General features: G+C 38.1%; 1 protein-coding gene across 1 annotated transcript; it reads left to right on the plus strand.

Moving 5' to 3' along the window:
• Positions 1 to 304: 304 nt before the first annotated feature.
• On the plus strand, positions 305 to 11702 carry TNFSF13B (tumor necrosis factor (ligand) superfamily, member 13b). Its single transcript, XM_009077779.1, has 6 exons — positions 305 to 714; positions 803 to 908; positions 8801 to 8857; positions 9185 to 9297; positions 9395 to 9545; positions 11171 to 11702. The coding sequence occupies exons 1-6, from the start codon at positions 388 to 390 to the stop codon at positions 11281 to 11283; spliced, it is 867 nt and encodes a 288-aa protein (XP_009076027.1). The 5' UTR covers positions 305 to 387; the 3' UTR covers positions 11284 to 11702.
• Positions 11703 to 20908: the final 9206 nt, after the last annotated feature.

The following is a 20908-nucleotide window of genomic DNA, read 5'->3' on the forward strand; positions in this document are numbered from 1 at the left end:
TCTGCACTTCTAGATAAGGCTCTAAATTAACAGTGGTACTGGCTGTGCCTAAATTCAAAGATTGTGGGAAACGGTTATAGCAAGCTGCCACATAAATAAATAGCTGAAAGTGAAAGGAGGAAGGTAGATTGAGCAAGTGGCTCATGAGAAAGTGTTCACTTCCAAAATGCAGCACAGAAAGGTGAAAACAAAGCGGAGACCGAATCTTAGACGTTCACTCTGTACATTAAAGTGCTATCAACGGCTTCATATGACAGGAAATGATCTGGGCGTTTTGTTCACTTATTCTGGATGCCCTTAGTTTCAGAGAGCAACTGGTAACATGGATTGCACCTCGGAAGGGGACAGCTGAACTCTCCCTCTGGCTTTAGTAAGGAAAGAGCAGCGATGAAATCCGTGGACTGTGTGCACGTCATCCAACAGAAGGATACCGCCTCCTCTCCCTCTGCCCCCCCTGCTGCTGTTTCGGGCACCACGGGACTTTTTTCTGTCACATTCCTGTGGCTTGCAATGCTCCTGTCCTCTTGTCTTGCAGCAGTGTCTCTTTACCATGTTATCACCCTGAAAACAGAACTAGAAGATCTGCGCAGCGAGCTGATATACAGGGTCCAGGCAAGGTCTCCACTGGACCGGCCACCTGTGTCCCCTGATGAAAACAAAGCAGGTACCCCTGTTTCCTCCTTCCTGCAAGTGTTTGCAGCTGGAGCCAGGAAGGTAAGCTGCTGGGGTGGGCTTTGGCTTGCAGGGGATCAGCAAGTGTGGGGCTGCTTTCACTGACTCTTGCTTCTCTTCTTCATGTTAGGAGAACAGGCTTTCTGGTCCTGGTGCAGCTGAGAGCTTCCAAAAGGAAATCTGGAATGGGAGTAGGAACAGGGGCAGACGGTCTGTTGTCCACACAGAAGAAACAGGTAAGTGCAGTCGGTTGAGATGCCACAGCTGGATACTCTCTTAAGAAAAGCAGCAGTGCTTGATTCGTGTCTCCTGTCAGCCGGTCCGTGCTCCCAGGCCCATTCCAGTTTTCACAATTATTGCTGAATGGATGGTGTTAACCATAGACATATTCCCTTAATGGTTACCATAGAGAATCACAGAATGGTTTGGGTTGGAAGGGACCTTCAAAGGCTACCTAGGCCAACCCCTCTGCAATGAGCAGGGACACACTGTTTAAGGTACCAGGTATTGATGCTACCTGCAGGTTGAACTTTGAACATTAGATCCCAAATCTGCTTCTTGTGACACAGGTATTTCTTGATGATGTGATAGAGTTGAATAAGGCAATTTTAAATAATTCAAATTGCTCAATCTTCTCTGACCAATAGTAGGGAGGAAAATCTATTATTTAAAATGTCAGTTCACTTTTCTGGGAAACATGCTCATCCTAAAAGAGAGAAATAATGAGAACTTTAGGAGGAGCTTTCAAAGAGAAAGGTTGACTTGTACCTGATAAAAGAGGCAGACTACAAGGGATTCAAAGCTTAGCATCACTTATACACTAAAACAGCCTACTAATAAAATTAGCAAAATTAATAAAGGAATGCCTATCCAGTAAGATTTGGTCTTTTTATTTTATGGACTTTTTGAAAGGTTCTGCAGAGAACACATATGAGACCTTGCTCCATAAAAGACCTCTGATGTGTATTATAATGTTGACATATTAATGGGATATATTTGTTTCCTTTAGGGATAAAATGCCTCCATTTCTTTCTTTTCTTTAAACACAACAATGCCTTATAGGATGAAATTCAGAATTTTATTATAGCAATCTGCACACACTCTGATTGCACTGAGTAATTAAAAATACTCCTGAGTTGCTAAATCAGTTCACTCCTCTACATATATTTTGATATTGTTTAACTAATGAAAGCTGATAAATTATTAAGAGATTAATTTGAAATGGAGCAATTTGTAGGTAAAAATTAAATGAAACTTTGCTTAAAATGTGTTTCTCAGTGACCAGCTAATGTGAAATATATTTCACTTGAGCTTCAGTAAGCTCAAGGAAATTTAAGTTCCAGAGTATAATCACTCTACTTACTTCCAATATTCTCAAAAAAGAACACCTAAAATCCATAGGCTTATATGGGTTTTATTCTATTTCATTAGTGATCTTTGGTTCATGGTCTTAGCTAAGAAAGATTTCGCAAACAGAACTGAGGACATGATTGCTTAAATTGTATTTCTTGTAGCCTGTTTCCTACCACGGGAACCACAGACCTTTCCTGCTCTCCCCACCCTAGCAACTCCCAAATAAAAATTAGATCTGAAGTACAGATCTAAAGTACAAATATGGAGTCATATCTTGTTTAAATGAATGTTCTAGCATCAGTGCTCTGCAAGTGATCCAGTTTTTTTTGCAGTAGCTTTCATCATTCTTCTTATAGCTATTTGAGGGTGTATGGGAGTTTGGGACTCTTCAGATGTACTTCTGGGTACGCTTAAGATTGTTCTTATCATGTAGCCACCTCTGGTTATACCTACTTACCTCTATTCATATAAAGTCCTAATTAAGCTACTTATTTTTGTAAACTTTTTTTTTTAAAGATAGAGCTGGCTTTAAAATTGTTTAGGATGGGTGACAGAATATGACCATTCATATGAAAGAGAAAAGGTACATAGGTTTACCTACTACAAAACTGTTTTCTAACATAAACCTCATATTTTTTGTACATAAATAAAAGAGAAAAAGTAAATTGCAAATCTTGCATTTATATCAAAGGTCATCTGTTAAGGTTACCTTTCTGCCTGCTCTAGTTACAACCAATTAAGCTTGTCAGAGTTCACTAAGATGTCACATTTCCTCCGATCAGACTTTACTATGAACCTACTAGTCAGCGTTAAATTTTGTTTTAGCAGAGTAAGTTTTATAAAGAAGACAACATGGTGTTGTTCATGGTACTGAACTCAGTCTGCTACTTGGTCATGTACACAGAATTACTGGCCCTGCATTTTGATCTTTTCACATCCATATCAGGGTACCAGAACCACAGAAGCTTCCAAATCATCCTGCAGGTGTGCGACACTCCTTCTGTTATAATGGCAGATAAATTAGGGTTCTGAGTGAAGTGCCTGTTCTTGTCCTATTTCTTCTTCAACAAGGTCTCAGAGTAGAATGTTCTCATAATTAATTGTTGACTCATCATTTTACTTTAACACAGACCAATTCTTTAGAAAGTTAATATTTGAAAATGTCAGTGATATACAATCGCTTCTCTTATGCTTCAGCAGAGAGCACAAGTAAAATATAGAACTATCATTTTGTTTATAAATAAAGTTCTGGTTAAATCCTATTTTATTTTTAGACTTTAGTTATTAAATTTCAGGAATAGATGCCCCATGATTCTGTTTAGGCCCAGCACAGCTATTCTTGAACATATGGAATTTCCATTTTAATTTTTTTCTACTTTTTGATCTTGTGTGCATAAAAATGGCCACAAATTAGCACTTTAATAAAAATGAAAATTGAATGAAAATGCATCTAACACAATGTTGTTCTTTCATATTTTTATGGGGTATGCATTTGTCTGTGTTTGAGCATAAAACTATTAGTCATCGGTAGTTACAGATTTTGTGTCTTGAGAAAATTTCCAGCTCAAGTAGGTTGAAGAGATGGGTTTCAAGCATCACTTCCAAAAAAAGCTGCACAGTTAGCAGTCAGACCCAGAGTTCTTGATAGAATGAGTAGGAGTTAATGAGTGATTTTGAAAGGTACATGTTATTAATACACAGGCAGATCGATCATCTAACCTCTTCTGGAAAATGTCATATCAGGACACATAAGAACTGATATAATTGTTCTTTTTTATCTTTCTCTTATAAATTTTACCTGTAGGGGAAAACTGCTGAACACCAAAAACCACTCCTGAATTTTATACTCTGTTCACAACTATTGCTTGCCTTGCCTGTGTCCTTCTCTCTAAGCCACATGTGCACTTGAGTCCAGGAACAAGATACAAGTTCCATTGCTTAAGCCTCTTCAATGTACGAATGTCAAGCTTCGTTTACATGCTCCCTCTGTGCCTCATTCTAATCCTTATTGCAGGATTATGATTCCCATGGTCTAGGGAGGTGAGAATCAGGTCTTTAGTAAACTCAAATGCAGGTGACATTCTGTGATCAGATTGGAACCCCCATGGACTGTGTTTACTTTGTTCTGGTGAGGTTGTCTGGTTGGATGTACGTAAGGAGTTGAGGAGCAGTTCTGTGTGACTCCACAAAGCAGTGAGGCAGGTTAACCTGCATGTGACTTGGCAATTTTAATTTGTTTTTACTAGCAGTTCCCAGGTTATTCTCCTGTATCAGTTGTGTCCACAGGAAATAACTCTTGCCTTGCAAGCATGGTGTATAAGTTGTGAGAATTTTGCCATTGTTTTGGGTATAATTGCCATACTGGCAAACGGGTATATTTGTTGGTTAGAAGTGTTTTGTCTCTGTATGCTGTTGCTTTAGATATCTGTGACAGTGGGATAGCAAGAACTATTACAAGTGGTGCTTGACTTTAGTGATCTTTGAGTTAGGGTACATAACCTTTTGATACTAGCCTAAACAAATGCCACAAATGAAAGTCCCTTACCAAATAGTCAAAAGACTTCTTACTTTATTGTCTGAAGAGGGGAAATACAAAAGTTCTCAAAAAACCCCAAAACACCTACTTCTTAAAAATATGTTATTCTTTTTTGTTTCTGCTGACAACAGTCAAATTCAAATGAAAGTAGACCCTTTTATGGAAAAGATAGAAAATTACTTGATGCAATGCCTGCAATTTTACATGGAGAATTCACTGAATGAATGAATGAATCAGTGCTGTGTATTATGCAGAACACTGTGCAATCAAAAAATACTCAAAATAGGCTTTAATTTTTAAAAACAATATTCAGCTTTGTACTGTATAATAGAATTCTACATAAAGTATTCTTAATTCCCAGTAAATTATTTCCTTGTTTTTGTGATTGTGAGATGTTAGTGGTAATTCTGTTAAGGTCAAACTAATGCTACCAATACTTTGAAGATATCTGTTTGATCTGTGTCATACCTGTGACTATGATTGAGCCATTTTAATGCAGGGACTGATTGAATCCATAATTAATGTCACATAAAGACTTCTCAATTAAAGAGCACCAAATTAACCAGTTGTCCTGGTTTCTGCTGAGGTAGAGTTCATGAGCACCAGTTTACAAAAATGCACAAGCAAAAAACTGAGATAAGATCTCATGTGATGACAAATGAAGAAGTTAAGGACAGAAGAAATGCAAATGGTTCAAGAACATGCCTATCATTTATAAATTAAATTATCTAGTGTTCAAATATGTTTCAGGAAGGCTACAGAGAACAGATCTAGACCAAAGAAGGAACCTAAATAAGCAGGTCTGTTTGTTTCATGGTCAGGTTTTTTCCTAGATTTTATTTCAGCAAAAGTTGGAACAGATGTCTCAGGCCTCAGATATCAATACTTTAAATTTTATGCATGAGCTCACAAATTATAAGCTTGAAATTTTGTTTGGATGGATTGGTAAGTGTGACTGCAAGGTATTAAAATGAGTATGTAAGTTAAATAACAAGAAAATTTCCATGTGAGGGCCAATTTGATTTTACCAATATCAGGTCTCAAATCATGCAGACATGCAGAAAGTTGTGTTCCTGTCCTGCTGCAAAAGCTTGTGCATTTTTGTAAATTGTGGCTGCATTGCTCAACTGGTGGAGAACACATCCTTTCATGTGCTGCCTGTGGTTTATAAAGGCATCTGGACTCTTAACTTCTTCAGAATTGGCTGATCTGTTCATGGAATAAGACAGACTGTGAAATGTTCTGTCGACCCACAGACAGCAGAGCAATTAAAATCAGGGATAAAAAAGAAATGCTTGTCAAAGTAAAGCTATTATGTAAAAGTCAGAAGAAGATGGGGAACAGTTTATCATTCTAGATATACAGTTTTATACAGCTAGATCTCATGGTGATACAGTCTAATATTTTTACACATTTTCAAGATGTATTTTATAAATCCTGTATTCTGCTTTCATTATTAATTATTCAAAAATCCTTTAGACTACAAAGATGGTGCTCAGGTTTGATTTACACTGGGTTGAAAGGCCTTCAGCTAGAGCTTTTGGTTTACTTTGCTCAGTACCAATAGTAACTATGAAACACATTTTTTTAATATATATATTCTTCATATTGTACTTAAGGTAAGATTAGAGTCCTTCTTGAAATAGAATTGCTAGCAATTCTTAACAGTGTTACCTTTTTACAGAAAATCCCTGTTAATTTACTCAGAAAATATACTCTGTATGCCCATAGCTTCTCCTTAACACTCAGAATTTGTTTCAATGCACTACTTAATTTTAGGCATGTATGTAGTTCCATTGAGGTCAAAGTGAAGTACTTGTATAAACTGGAAATAGTTATGTGTCAGTCTTGGCTTCTGAACATGTTTTTGAAGCATGTTGTTGTTCAATCCCTCAAGTACTTTTTTAGACCTTTTTTGACCTTTGTAGCTGTAGGTAAAATGGCCACTGTGCTAGTTTGTTTCCTTCTTGTCATGAAGGATACTGTTTTGCATCCATTTTTTTCCATGAAAAACAAGATTTTTATATTCTGTGGAGCCTTATGTCTATCAGCACACATTGAAAAAAAGATGAGATTTTTATTTTTTTTTAGAGAATCTGATATCTGCAGAATAAAGCAGAGTTGGTATGTGTTTTAAGATGATGGAGATGATTTTGGACTGTGCTGAATGTGTGGATTTTAATCACTGTGTAGATGTTCTCAGCAATGCTAACTAGTATTTCAGTGCTGCAAACAACTGACACATAAATCTAGAATTGCAAAACTGTGAATCAGGATAATTTCAAGAATGCCCATCAAGTTTGCAGAGCATGTTTAACAAGAGATGCTAAAGTAGTCATAGCTTTCACTGCCTGGGGACCCTACTCACTGGTATCCAGATGGATAGCAGCTAGTTAGTGTGAATAAGCACAAATTCTCTCTTTTGGTTAGTGGAAAATCCAGTGGCCACAGTACTGAGTTCTTTTAAAAGCAGGGATTAAAGTTTTGATTTAGTTTACTGAAACACTAAGGAATCAGACAATTCCATTTGCTAGAAAGGCATTTTGTTCCAGAGCAGAGTGAATTGATACCTTATGAAATAAATTGCCTGATGTGTTCTGTTGTGCAACTCCAGAAAATCACATTTTGGTTTTATTTGAAAGCTTCTTTTCCAGAAAATTCTGTCACTCACAAGTGTAATAGAAAAATGACTGAAGTGTAATACCTTTTTCAATTTTGTGTTGGCTTGGTTTTTCTATTTCTTATCAGAAGGCAGATAATTCAGATGTCTTTAAATTCTTGGTTTGAAAATTTTGGCACATTATTGATGAGTATTGATAGAACTCAAGGACACATTTCAGTGTAAGAGACAGGAACTTGGAGGATAGCAATCCTGCTAACATAAGAAGGGGTTGCAGGTTGTGTGATCGTTGTGACATTGGAGCATTCCCAGATGTGCACTTGAATCCTTGTCTGCTGCCAGTTGGCACTGCTGAGTGCTGGTGAGCATCCAGCCCTCTTCTGCTATTTTCAAGCAGGACCCCTTGGAAAGGAGGCTTAGAGAGGGGGAAAGAGGCTGCATTCTGCCCAAATCTTCTCAGTACCAGCTGTGCAGTGAGAGGTTTGTGCTGCTGGACACCTGCTTGCACACGTGGGTACCACTGGCAGATGTAAAACCAGGATCCCATGGATCCATGGCACAGCCCATTACAGCAGGAGTGGCCAAATCTGACCCACAGCTTTCTTACCTGAAAAGAGCTGAACAACATGAAGATACAACAATCCATGGCAGGATTTTCTTCTCTTGACTCTTAGTAAACTCATTTGGTCTCTGTCAAATTCAGTAATTATTGCTACTTAGTTTTCCAGCCTTCAATGTAGCATGAGAACAAGATGTTTTGATTGAAACCTGCTCTAAGAAAATGCCACTGTCCTTTTTTTCCTTTTATCCTCTTCCATGACATTTATGCTTAGCAGATTTTTTACAAGATCTTTGTTCTGCTTGTGAGTCTATATTTTAATGTTCTGCAGTATTTTTCTCTGATCAAACTCCTAATTTCTCATTAGTGTCATCAGTCTCTACAGTTTTGAGTAAGACATAGTTTTGACAGATACTATTTGTTACTTGTGCAATAATTTGCTAACAGTCATCTCTCTCCCTTCCTAGTCTCAGTATGGGTTGATTGTGTGTAGGTATCTGAAAACATATTGAAAGTGCATATATATGGATTTTGAGAATTTATTATGAAAGTACCACATAACCAACATATATGACTAATATTTTACAGCAACTATGACTGGAAAGTAATTTCTTTAACTAATACAGTGAACATTGTTAGAAAATCTGCTGTCTGTCAAAGCTGACAGGGCTGGGACTTTTGTTGAGCTTTTGCTTAGAAAATGAACCAGGCTAATTGATCTGATGATTTCTAGCTCATTTGACTTGCTGCTACATTTTTCAATTATATTAGGACCAGATATTAAAACAAGCAAATATTTCTTGTGCTGCTGTCTGAGGCCTCCCACTTAGCTGGATGATCTCTGCAAGTTACCTGTATGTGTTGTGATAGGATTTTTGGTTTGGCACATTTGAGTAAGATCTGTGTTGAAATCAATAGATTATGTTTTAAAATAAGCGGTGAGACTGAGAGAAAATTTCTTTCATATCCTTCTTTGTTTTTTGATTCAGTAGTTTCATAAGCTTACTCTATTCTATTACTGATTTGTGTTTGTCTGATTCCAAATGCTTTCACTTTGCAGTGCTGCAGGCCTGCTTGCAGCTCATTGCTGACAGCAAAAGTGATGTCCAACAGAAAGGTAAGAACCTGTTCCATGATTTATAGCTAACTGTTCATTGGATTAACTATTTCAGCAAATTTTATCTAATGTCAGAGCAGTAACTGAGTTTTGCCAACAAATTTAAAAATTAAAATTAAAAAGCAACAACAACAAAACCAAACCAAACCAAAACCAAACAACAAAGAGGTCCCTGCATCTGGATAGCTCTTGCAAATATAATCTGTTCAGTGGAGAAATCCAGATACTGAGACTGGAAGTCTTGACCAAGTCTTGTTAATTTTTGGCAGGTGAAAATGAAGCAAATAACTTTTTTTTCTGATTACCCAAAATTATTGTTTCTTTTAGATGATTCAAGCATTGTCCCTTGGCTTCTGAGCTTTAAACGTGGAACAGCTCTGGAAGAACAAGGAAATAAAATAGTGATCAAAGAAACAGGTTATTTTTTCATATATGGCCAGGTGAGAAAGCTCAATTCACTTCAGCATCTGACTTTTGTAAGGAATTTTTAATGCCTCCATACAATAAGTTTGAAGTCTGCACCTCTTCTTTCTGTAGGTTTTATATACAGATACAACATTTGCTATGGGACACCTGATACAGAGGAAGAAGGCTCATGTGTTTGGTGATGATCTCAGCTTGGTGACATTGTTTCGTTGCATCCAAAATATGCCACAGTCTTATCCAAATAATTCTTGCTATACTGCTGGTAAATATCTACATTTTACTTTTCTTTGTTTGCAAAAAAAAAGCTGTATCAAATAGAATTTGTAGTGTTGGGTGATTAAGTATTTTGGCAGTTGTAAAGAAAAAGGACTGAATTCATGGATCTGGTAAATTGCAAAATTATGGAATACTTTAAATATGTTTTGGTATAAAGCATCAGCAGTTGCAAGGTATGCATCTAACTTGGTGATCTATACAATTCCCTGGTTAGAGACTTTGATGCTTTCAGGTAGATGCCTGAAGAAAACAAATGGAGTATGTACTGTCCTTTTTGAAGAATTCAGCTCAATTAAGGAGTCGAATTCCACATTTAGTAATCTCAGCAAAACATTTAGGAGGCATATTCTGCTTTAAAATGTCATATGTGAATTTAAGCCATCCAATCTTTGCATAAATTACTGTGCTCTTTCTACTCCTTGTAATGGCTGCTGCATTTTTACTCTTAGGTTAGATGAAAAATAGTTAATTAATCCCTATAAGGAGCTCTTTCTGACTGTACAAATTGCAAACACCACAAGAAAGACCAATTAAAATATTTAATACAAGTCCAGGAGCATCAATGCTCAATATATATATATAATCCTGCAGCAACATTTAAGGAATTAGTGTCAAGGCCTATAAAACCTCATTCAGCAGCTCTTACATGTCTGTATTTTCACCATAATGGTGGATTTGAGGGTTTTCTATGTAATTATTTTCCAGTAAGATTTGTGCGAATAAAAACAATGCCTTATAAAAATGTGGGTGATATTGAGTGATGGAGTTGACTGTTTGCAAGTAATGACATTAAACAAATGGGATGGGGCAGAAGACTAATTTTTCCCCAAATATAAACAAATTCCAAAAAAATAAATACTTTGTCCCAGCAGTTAAGACTGTCCAAACAATTCCTTTAATTTTTTGCCCCTTCTGGCATCATAACCACCTTCAATTTTTTCTATCCTCTTATTTTACCCTTGTGTTACTCCTCCCCATTCTTAACAAACATCTCCACTCAATCTTGCCACTTCACGGGTCCTGCTTCCCAAATTCCTACTGTTCTGTTTCCACCTGGCAAAACAATTCTCAGTGCTGTCTCCCATGCTACTGAGCATGTGTCGCAGCAGATGTTAGATGTGTTCTCGGCTCAGTGGTTGCAGAAGATGCTTTCAGCTGATGTGCAGCTGGCAGGAAGCAGACTTTTTTTGCTCTGCAGTTGCAGTGGATCAGCTGATGTTTGGTAACTTCATTAGGTTAGTAAAGCTCATGAGACCTCCTCCAGTAGTGTGGGAAGAGAGTGGTCTAGGACAAGCAATATCCAACGCTGACCTTGACTATCACATCACCATAACACGAGGAATCTGGGTACACCACTGTTATAAATTTTTGCAGTGTTTGCTTAAGAGGACTGTTTTATGCTGAGTGCAGTGTGAGTCCAGCTTCATAGAGGATGTTGAGTGTCAGTTTTGGATAGTCTGTGTACTCCAAGATTGTGCCTAAAGATAAAAAAGCACAAGTAACAAGCCATGCTTTAATTTGCAGGATGACACGTAATGAGTTTTTGCATACCATTTATGACAATAATGTATTTGAAATATTAACTTAAAAATATTCTGAATCTTTTGCCAGGCATTGCAAAATTAGAAGAAGGGGATGAACTTCAACTTACAATACCACGGCGAAGGGCCAAAATATCTTTGGATGGAGATGGAACTTTTTTCGGTGCAGTAAGACTCCTCTGAAGCCCTTCATTTCTCTCATTATGCTTCATGTAATTTTCTTCTTTTCCTATGGCTTTGTCAGAAAAAAAATATTGAATGATAATAAAGCTGCCAATTCAGTCGCTTCTCATCCACCACCAGTTTCTGAGAACTTTTCTTCCCTTTAATAAGCAAGCCCAAAAGAGGAAGCACACCAGACATACTTGTAATACAACTACCATGTGATTACCAGAAAGCCAATTTATTTTAAACAATGGTAGACTCTAGACAACAACAGTAAAGCTATGTGGTTTTGGCTTTGAGACAGTTTATTGTCCATAACATAAATTAAAGAAGGAGTTGACCACAAATGACAGCATGACCAGGGCCTAGACTATCAACTTATCCATAACTGAAAAGGAAAACTAAAATACAAGTGCACCTTAGATTTGCGTTATTTCCTCAATAAAATATTTGAAGTATAAAGTATGGGGATGAAACATCAAACACTAGATTTGTCATCACAAAATGAAGGTGTCAGGTGAGTTCTGGTTTTGGTTTTTCTGGTTTTTTTTCTCTTTGACACAAAAGTTTTTGGGAAGGATAATGAAAACAAATATACAGAATAGTAGCCACAGTCCTGCCTCTTCCCTGTGAACTAAAGGTGAATAATTTACTGAAATCTATTAGTATTTACTAATTAGAATTAATTTTACTGGAAAAAGAAGATGTAAGATACTTCAACAGGTCAATCTCAAAACACTCATCAAGGAATATATGTACACTCCTGTATAAACCAGGCAGGGACAGAAAGAAACAGGGTGAGATTAAACACAGTACAGTGGGTGGAATTGGATTTCTGACTTCATAATTTCTTAAGTCATATATAGACATATATTTATTTATGCAGTACAGAGATGTATATGTATATATATGAAGGCATGTACGCACACACGTGTCGTGGACATTTGGGCATAGAAATTTTTTTTTTCTTTTGAACAGTTTGTCCAATGGAAATATTACTTCATATGTGTTTTTTGCATTTCTTTTGTTTCTTGCTATGATCCATTCTATGCAATATAAAAAGAAAAATCCAATAGATCTGGAAGCAGCCATGCAACTAAGAAAATACATTTGTATTCCAGAAGTCTGTGCTCAGATTAGGTTAACTAGAGGCTTTTTCTGCAGTTTTGATATATATTCATAGAATCATACAAACAACCTGGTTGGTAGAGACCTCAAAGATCATCGAGTCTAACCCTACTGTCATTACTAGACCATGGTACTAAATGCCACATCCAGCCTCAATCTGTTTAACCAAAAAAGTCAGACCCATGGAAAGACTCAACAGATGTTCTTTTTCCTTTTCTTTTGTCTATCTGCTTTGTTCAGAAGATAGGATTTATGTCTTACTTTACCCCAAATATTGCATGGTTAAGGTAACAGTGTAGCAATAATGTGGCCAAGACTTCTAGGAGCTATTGCAATTCGAACATTGAATACTTGTTCCACTGATCTTCAAAGAGTTATTAAAGTGCTATTGGAAAAGACAGAATAATAAAACCCCCAGTGATGAACTGCACTTCATTTAAAAATATTTGTAGGAGTTGAGCATTGTGTTATATAAGCTCATTTACTAAAGAAAAGATGCTCTGTATATTACAGTCTCCTTGTCTGTTTTTATATATAGTGATTAGATTGAGTTCTCATGGTGATAGAAAATAAATAAAAGAGATTTGGAACTAGGAATTATAGAGCATGGTAAACTAATGAAACAGTTAATTCAGTTTCTCTGGGCTTCAGGAGACATTTCAGCAATAAGCATATGTGTCTTGGGTTGCTACACTGGGATTTTTATGAAGTCTTAACTAGAGTTTCAAAATGTCTGGAAGTCCTTGTTTGTCAAAAGTTTTCATGCATTGTGAAGCTGAAGTGCTGCTGCTTATTATTACTGTTGTCATAATTATTATTAAACTTCGATGTGCTAACTTTGCCAAAAAGTCATTTTAAATCCTCTACAGGAACCCTCAGTTTAGCCAAGGTTGTGTGATGCTGCATGCAGATAAAACAAGTATTAGCATGCAGCAAGTTGTCTCTTATTACTGACGTACATTAATGATGCCCAGAATCTCTAATCAGAATTTTCTTGACTTTAGTGTTGCCTGATTGTAGAGAAAAAATATTGTTATTGTTGCTTTCCCAGAGATTTGGTGGCTAAACTTGCAAATTTAACTGTGTAAGCTTCCCCAGTGGTTTCAGTGGGCTTGTGTGTGCTTAGCTTAAGCCAATTCCCTGGCCAGATTTCTTCCTTCTGCTGCAGATAAATGTGCACAGTGCACAACTTTGGAAAGGGTTTGGGGGGTATGATTTGGCTTGGAGGAAAACTTTTCTCTTCTGAGCGAAAAGATTTCGGAGGTGTTCCCTTCTTCCCTTCATGAGTAGGATGAAACTGAACCTCAGATTTCTTCAGGAAAATGTGAGCCATGGTTTTGTGAACTGTGAGAACTCCCACATGTGTGCAGAGAGCACAAATCGACAGACAAGTCTGTTCATTTTGTTGCTGTCAGATTAGCTTTCTGCTGGCTTCATGGGAAAACTTGTCTTCTCAAAATGAATCAGCTTCTGCACAAAGTCGAGTTTTAAACAGCATTTTCTGATCAGAGCAGGAAGGAGAATACCTCATTCCTGATCATTCTGCTAACAAACTGGGGACACAGGAGGTAGCAAAGTGCATCCAGACCTCCATCACACTTCTTCAGTTAGTAGGAGTTACTGGAGTTTTCTGCATTTGGTAGATGTTTTTAAATAAAAGTAATGGATAATAAGTAGTATCTAGTTGATTCATACAATATTTTACATACTTATTGAGAATATCTAGCATTTAATACAGGTTTCTGCAAATGCAACAAACTGTGTAAATACTCTTTTTTTCTTTTTCATGTGATGTTAAGTAACATCTTGGTAAACATAAGGGACCTTTTCTTTCCAGTACATTTTTACAGAAAGTGTGAACTTCTATCATTCTTTCCTTTTTAATAATGTATTGTTGACAGATATATAGCTGCTTTGAATGTAATGTAATTCATGTAATTTGCTTTGTAAAAATTAGAATATCTCTGTTAGGTAATGCGTGGTCACACACCCTGCCAACGTAGAGAGTATATTCATTACATGGCTCTCCTGGATCTGACTGTTTCTCAAATTGCTCAGCATTTGCCATTGTAAGACTTTAATTTCAGTTGTCCCATAGTTTTGCCAAGCTTATACTGCTTCCGTTGACATTTTCTGTATCTCTGGTTTATGTCTTACATTGAATTGTCTTAGGTAACTTCAGCCCACAAAGTTCTACTCTTCTAAAGATGAGGTTAGGAAAAATGCATTGTTTGGATTTTATTTTAACAATTTGGCTATTTTTTCTTTGGGAAGGTCTAGAGACTATGCTTTGAAAGATGAAATGTGTGATATGTGTGTGAAATGTTGTTTTAATCATGGTTTTCTTTGTTTCTTCCTGTCTTTCTTCTGCACTCACATTTTGACAAGGTGTTCCCAGCAGTTTTGTGTCTTGGCTGGCCATGGATTACCACCATCAGTAAGATCTAAGATTGTTTTTCAAGGTCAGTCCAAGCAGCAGTGAGAAGGAAGTTGACGCAAACACGAGGAAGAGGGAAGCTAAATATTTGATGTAGAAATGATCTCATCAAGTTCACAGGTTACATAGAGCTTAGAGGCAATAGGGAAAACAAGATTTGGAGCTGGACTGCAGAAACTGCAGAGACCTTAACTAGGATATGATTACTTTTGAGGTGAGGAGAAATGCAAGAGCATGAAAAGCACTGGCTGTGACAAGCCTGGGAATCAGGTGAGGTTAGACAAAAACAGCAGCTTTGTGGCAAAGGGACAGGGGTTCCTGGGGGAAAGCTAGCTAGATTAAGGGAAGGGGTTATTTCCCTTTTACTGGGAGTTGAACTGAAGCATGTTCCTGCCCTGTGAGGTGGGACTGAGAGAAATGGGTTTGTCCATCCTGGAGAAGAGTCTCAGGAAATCCTAATAGCAACCTTCCAACACCAGTTAGGAGGTTGTCAAGAAAACAGAAACACACTTTTTTGAGAGGGCCACAGTGGTGTGAGAAGACACAATGGGCAGAAATCAAACTGGGAAATTTGTATTTGGCACGAGGAAAAAATATTTTTACCATAGTATCATGGTCCATTTGGATCTCTCAAATTTCCAGGTCAACGTAATCTGTAAATTAAACTTGATTTTATGAGCTCATTAGGAAATAAACCAAACATGACAAACAAGGGTTCAATTCCCTTTGTACAGTCTACTCTAACATGTGAATTCACTAATTCATCACTTAAGTCATGAGGTTTCTAACTCACAAGTTCTCTAATTCATAACTTGCAATTCGTAACACATAACTCACACACCTTTGAGCAAAACAGTTACCTAGCTGATGGGGAGAGCTCACCCTTCCTTCTCTGCCATGGTGCAGGTGACTCCTGTGTCACACTGAGAAGCATGAAAGCCTCAGCAGCCCAGCTGCTGTTGAAACCACTTCAAAAACCTTTTGGGTAAGCTGACACCTCACAGTTTGGAAATTTGGTGTTCACCATGTCTGTGAGTTAGCAGATTATGAAGAAACTGCCAGACAAACAATTAGGCAAAGATGATGGCTGCAGGAGACAGCAATGATAATGGCTGCATAATGTCCTTTAGACCTTCCTGGCCACTGTGTGCTGCCTATGTGTTGTCTTTGCCTTTGCCTTGGCCTAAAGCCACTGATCCCAGCATACATCAGGCCTTAGCATGAGCTGTGTGTTAGCCAAAATCTGATTAGTAAGTGAGAAGAGTCACACCATGGGGACAGTCAACCACTGCAGCAGGTTGTCTAGAGAGGCTGTGAAAAATCTATTCCTACAGATTTTCAACACTTTCTTGGGTAAATCAATGAGCAACATGGTCTGAATTCAGTGTTGATCTTGCTTTGAGCAGGATGAAGTACAGACCTCCTAAATGATCCTTTTTCTCTAGCTGATTCTATGGTAAGAAACCAGGAGATATGAGGGACTGAAATGGGTGGTCAGAAAGGGTCCTGCTGGGGAAGGAAGGGTATTTGTTTCCTGAGTACAAATGAAATATGTCTTCCTCAGTGTGTGCTTCAACCAGATCAGTAAACATTTATCTGTTGCACAAGGCAGGTTCCAGTTAAGCACAGCAAGCTACTAGCAGTCATCAGGTACTGTGTGACCTCAGACCTAAGAGTGTAAACTGGATCAAACCATGTGGCCATAATAATTTTCATTCACTCACTTGCATGTTTCCTTTTACTTTTTTTTCTTGCTCCCCCCTACTTCACTCAGTGGATAGGAGATACTTACTTTATCCTGTGGAAAATGGGATTTTGATGGAAAACATTTTAAGCTGAAGCCCAGACTAAATTTCAGAAATATGAGAAGGAAGTATTAAATGAGGCAGAACATGCAAGAAGAGAAATGATGTGCTGTTTAAGACAGAAATGTATTCCCTTTTTGTCTGTGAGAGCCAGCTGAAAAGTGGTGTTTACTTTCCACAGATCTTGATTTTTTTCTTTATTTAAATCTGGAGTTGTTTAATTTTTGACTTAAAACCATTTCTACCAAAACATTTTTGGCAAATTTAAGTTCTTCTGATCCTATCTCTGATTCTGATGAATGTTAGTTACTCCAGTGGCTTCAGGAAGTCCTGTATCATGACATATATAAGTTCTCCTTCCCCACTGAGCACAGGGTACTTGCCCTGCAGAGCTTCTTGGCCTGGAGAAGAATCTTGATGAGCTCCTTTTGAATCTGGAAACTGCCACTTTCAGTTTCCTGGCTTAGTAGTCCTTTTGGATGTCTAAGCTGAGTTCCCTCCAGACATCATTTTCAGTTTCTTAACAGTTTCCTCAGTCTGAAATACTTTAAACAGAACATGCTGGGCTCCACAAACGGTGGTTTTGACAAAGCTCTGTTTTGTCTGAAAATTTCCAAACTGCCCTAGTCTTTACTGTAGAGTTCCTTAAACCAGATTTTTTTCACAGGTGGTCACAGTGTGAATGTTCCTCATTCTCTGTCTGACTGACTGATGTCCCTGTGGTCTCATTTGCAGAAGTGTTGAAGGATCCCAGAGGAAACTGAATTCAGTTGGTGCTAGATGTGTGTAAAGCTCTTGTAATTCTGCTTAGAAATACTACAGCAACAAATATTCTGAAAAAGCCCCGGGGGAAATAAATTCTGATATGGAGACAAATCTTAGAAGCATGCAGTCAGCCAAGAGGCATGCTTTGGAAAATGTGTGAGGAAAAGTTCTTAAATCATTGCTTGGGTGTTGGACATTGTGTACCTTTGAGTGTGATAAGGATCTTAATGTGAAGAGTGATGTCAACGTATATAAAATAACTTCTGCTACAGGTAGTAGGAACCACAAAACTAAGACAATTTTGGTCCATCTTCACTACGACCGTTTAACTTTGCATTTGAAGATTTGGTGGGGATTGGAGACAGAGGAAATCCAGGGCCCTGTTCTTATTTCACCTAAAAGGAAAGCTCCACTCTCCACAAACCTCATAGAAACTCTTCCATGCTGCTCTGGAAGGAATATTGACAGTTCTACCTGTGTTTAGAAAGTGTTCATCTTGACATTAAGGGAACTAGAAAGCAACCACTTTGTAGTTCCTCACACCATTGGAGAGCAAACCTAGCACGTTTAAAGCAGGAAGAATAAGGGGGAAAGTTTTGCCAGAGGACAGCAGATAAACAGTGTCTGGGGGCAAATTGCTGCCTCAGGGTTTCTCATCTAGTATTGTTTCTTTGGAATTGGAAGGTCATAAGGATGACAGAGATTTGCAAAGCTGTCTGTTTCACAATAATCACTTTGTTGATTCTTTTTTTCCTTCAGAGAGTAGATTTTCCACCTCTCTGCAGCCCAAGAAGAGGTAAGGGCAAAGTGAGTGGATGGGGTGAAGTGCATGTCAGATGCTGTGGCAGGTGGGAGAGATATCTGAGACATAGCTGTGGGGGAGGGAAGTGTAAAACTGAAGCAACAGCAAGAAGACTGCCATGCTGCTGCTGCCTGTCTTCCCCCACTGTCTCCTTTGCTCCATGCAATCTTTCAGTCCTGTGCTAGTCCAGTATTTAATTGCAACAGGTAATTTTTTTTGAGAGAATTCATGATGGGTAATTGTTATGTCTCTATTCAATTATCAGTTGCAAATACCAGCCAAAATTACCAGTGCTCAACCTGTAGAATAATACTGGTGATGCTCTATTGAGCTGCTACAGTGGAATTGAGTCAGGGCTGACGAGAAATGAAGTTGAATCCGGAATTCTTTCTCATCTGTGAAATGATGACGGTATACTTTGCTAACTTGTAGACTGCCAGAAACGTATCTTTCACCATCAGTGGAAGCAATGAGCAGTAGACACACGAGAAGCATTTTTCCCGTTACTTATTTCCTTTCTTTCTTTACTTGTTCAATCCAGAATCCTTTTTGTCAGCTTTCTTTGGTTTTGTGCTCTCTCACAATCATCACTACTATCCTCAGAACCTGCCAAAAAAATCCCACAAACAAAACCCCCAAAACAAAACAATAAGCCCAAACTAACCAAACAAAAAATGCACCACAAAAAATACCCCACCAGTTAATGTAATTGACTCCACCGTTAATTTTTGTTGAATAACCTGACACAGTATTATCACGACCATTTTTCGAGAGCTAAGTCTCGTACAGACTGTGGGTTCAGCCTCTCTGTCCCGGCCAGAGGGCAGCAGTGCACACACTGAACTGCATCTCCTGCTGCTTTTCCATCTCGGCACAGAACAAGCTGCTAATAAAAAATCCTCTCCCCTTTTAAACTGTGTATCACTTCTGACACTACAAGTGGAAATGAAAAAAAACCCAAATGATAAAAATAGAAAGGAAATGAGAAGAAAGAAAAAGCTTCTGCAGTGCTGATGCCACTGTAATAATCCTTTCTGCCTGATTCTATGATTAATTATTAATTAATTCTATGAATAATCATAGAATCATAGAATCTCCTGATTTGGAAGGGACCCACAAAAATTATCAAAGACCAGCTGCTGGCCTTGCACAGGACAGCCCCAAGAATCACACCGTGTGCCTCAGAGCTTTGTCCAAACATTTCTTGAACTCTCTGTGTCTTGGTGCCCTGACAACTTCCCTGGGGAGCTGTTCCAGTACCCAAACACTCTCTGGGTGAAAAAAACTTTTCTTAATATCTAACCTAAATCTCCCCTGACACAGCTTCATTCCATTCCTTTAGGTCCTGTCACTAATTACCAGAGAGAAGTGACCAGTGCCTGCCCCTCCACTTCCCTTCACGAGGAGGCTGAATGCTGTGATGAGGTCTCCCTTCAATCTCCTCAGGCTGAACAAGCCAAGTGACCTCAGCCACTCCTCATATGGCTTCCCCTGTAGACCCTTCACCACCTTTGTATCCTTCCCTTGGACAGTCTCTATAGCTTTATATCTTTCTTGTACTTTGATGCCCAAAACTGCACACAGGACTTGACGTAAGGCTGCACCAGCACAGGACAATCACCTCCCTGGACTGGCTGGTCACACTGTGACAGATGTACCCCAGGACACAGTTGGTCCACTTGGCTGTCAGGGCACATTCTTGATTGTTGTTCAACTTGCCACTGACCAGGATCCCCAGACCCTTTCTGTGGGGCTGCTCTCCAGCGTTTCATCCCCAGTCTGTATGTGCAGCCAGGGTTACTCTGTTCCATGTGCAGAGTCCAGCACTTGTCTGTGTTAAAATTCATACAGTTCCAGATTGCCCAGCCCTCTAGTAAACAGAGTGACAAAGATGTCCCTAATGTATTGCATTTGCTTTTGAGGGGAAAAACAAACAAACAAACAAAAGAAACATTAATAAAATAAACAAAAACTCACCTTCAAACAAACAAAAAATCCCATGATAAAACTGCTTCCTTGAACTTCCTTTGATTTGCTAAGCAAAGAGAAATAATTCTTGTTTTATTCATGTTTATTTCTCAACATGCAATATTGAGTTGAGAGAAAGAATTTGAAAGTGAGCACAGTTCCACACAAAACCCAAACCAAACTAGTGATTTTGAATAGCACAGAACTGGGTTTTCCATCCTAGGCCCAAAGTCAGAAAAACTGTGGGGTTTAACCCTTTAAGAATTTTGCTCACTATTCTAGTATGGATCAGGCCCACCTTGTTATTCACTCTCATTTCCCTCTGTTTGTATACCTGAATCTACACACTCTCAAATTTATGTAAGCTCACTCTGTTATGAGAAGTTGTGATTTATAATTTACTCATCCATACATTCCTAGCATGAATAGATCTTCCTGCAGATTCTGAGCAGCCAAATGCTTTGTTTTGCTTTGGTTGTTAACCAGGTTGAAAAACAAGGGTTTAAAAAAGAATATTGTTTCTATAATCTGGAAGCCAATGCTTTGAGGTGTTTTAAATAAATCCATTTTCTCACCTTGATTTGACAGCATAGTGGTAAGAAGAAAAATTAATACTTTTTTTACCTTTTTGAGGCATTATTTGTGTTCATGTAGATATCCCCACATTTTCATTAGTCATATTAGCTGCAAACTTCTTTTCTGTTAAACTGGGAACAATGTAAATCCCATCCCTTTGAT

This window comes from Acanthisitta chloris, unplaced genomic scaffold, assembly GCF_000695815.1.
Source record: "Acanthisitta chloris isolate BGI_N310 unplaced genomic scaffold, ASM69581v1 scaffold1927, whole genome shotgun sequence".
Lineage (NCBI taxonomy): Eukaryota > Metazoa > Chordata > Aves > Passeriformes > Acanthisittidae > Acanthisitta > Acanthisitta chloris.